This window comes from Manacus vitellinus, unplaced genomic scaffold (assembly GCF_001715985.3).
Source record: "Manacus vitellinus isolate BGI_N305 unplaced genomic scaffold, ASM171598v3 scaffold_52_pilon, whole genome shotgun sequence".
Classification (NCBI taxonomy): domain Eukaryota; kingdom Metazoa; phylum Chordata; class Aves; order Passeriformes; family Pipridae; genus Manacus; species Manacus vitellinus.
In genome coordinates this window covers 3,177,441-3,178,751 of record NW_021940628.1, presented here as the reverse complement: position 1 = coordinate 3,178,751, position 1,311 = coordinate 3,177,441, and the positions used below count along the sequence as shown (strand labels likewise).

The window sequence follows — 1,311 nt, the reverse complement described above, 5'->3', positions numbered from 1 at the left end:
TGGGCACAACTCACCACTCTGCCCTGCTCCCCCGGGGGCCCCACGAGGCCACGCTCGCCCCGGTCGCCCTGTGGACACCCAGGAGAAGGGCACAGTCAGGGGCAGCTCCTGGCACAGCCAGAGCCCCCCCCCAGTGCCCCCCACTCACCTTCAGCCCAGGGACACCCTCTGGGCCCTGCTCGCCCCGAGGGCCGGGCTCCCCCTGAAACAGAGACACAAACACCCAGGGCACTCCTCGGGCATCCCTGGGCATCACATCCTTCCCCAGGGCATCCCTGGGCATCACATCCTTCCCCAGGGCCGTGTCCGTGTCCCCTGCAGCCACTGGTGGCCGAGGAGGTGATGGACACAGGGCTGGAGCAGTGACCCCGTGAGGGGCAGAGGGGGGCTAAAACTGCCCAGTAACGCTTTTGGTTTGACAGGAAACAGGGAAAAGAGAGAGAGGGAGAGAAAAAGAGAGAGAAAAAGAGAGAGGGAGCAGCCCTCAGGCTGTGCCCGGGGGGGCCACGGTGACATTCTGTACTTACAAGCTGCCCTGGGGCACCGGTGACACCGGGCTGGCCACGGGCACCCACTTCACCCTGTGGGGAGACAGAGGTGGCTCAGGGACAGCAGGGGTGGGGAGGGGACAGCGTGGGGCCAAGGCTGAGGGCACAGCAGCTGGGGGGTCACAGTGGGTGCTCGGGGGGGGGGGGTCACCCACCTTGTCTCCCGGGCCACCTTTGCTTCCCGGCTGACCTGGCAAGCCCTGGGGAAACCAAGCTGGGCTCAAACCCTGGGCACAGCACTGCCAGCAGCGTCCCTGCTGGGCACTGGCCCTGGCACCACTTGGGATAGGGGTGTCACCCCACGGGTGAGGGGGTGCCAGCCCAGTTTGGGGGGTCCCCCAACACTCACAGCTTGTCCCCGGTGTCCCGGCGTTCCCGGGCGTCCGGCCTGTCCCACACTGCCCTGGGAGGGCACAGAGGGTGTCACGGGTGGGGCAAAGGGGGGGCACTGCCACTCTCCACCAGCCAGCAGTGGAGCCAGGGGCTGGGAGCTTATCCCACCTGCCATCCCTGTCATTCCCAGCACGAGGAACAGGGTGTGTCCGTGCCCTGTGCCGGCACAGGCAGCCCCTGCCCCTGCTCACCTTCACCCCCGGGATACCCGGGGTGCCATCCTTGCCATCGATGCCCGGCAGACCCTGCGACAGGGGGGAGAGTCACTTGGTCACCTCTGTCCCACCTGAAAGGCTCGTGGGGGGACAAAAAGAGGTGGGAAGGGAAGGTTTGGGAAGGGAAGGTTTGGGAAGGTTTGGGAAGGGAAGGT

At 66.6% G+C, this 1,311-nt stretch overlaps 1 protein-coding gene across 1 annotated transcript in view; it reads right to left on the bottom strand.

Moving 5' to 3' along the window:
- LOC115307789 (collagen alpha-2(IX) chain-like) overlaps positions 1-1,311 on the bottom strand; it is a gene marked incomplete at its 5' end in the record, with an annotated part of 15,024 nt that overhangs the window by 8,989 nt on the left and 4,724 nt on the right. The window contains 6 exons of the mRNA XM_029963057.1: positions 15-68; positions 149-202; positions 528-581; positions 704-748; positions 898-951; positions 1,133-1,186. Coding sequence (XP_029818917.1) covers positions 15-68; positions 149-202; positions 528-581; positions 704-748; positions 898-951; positions 1,133-1,186 — 315 coding nt within the window. The remainder of the gene's footprint in view (positions 1-14; positions 69-148; positions 203-527; positions 582-703; positions 749-897; positions 952-1,132; positions 1,187-1,311) is intronic.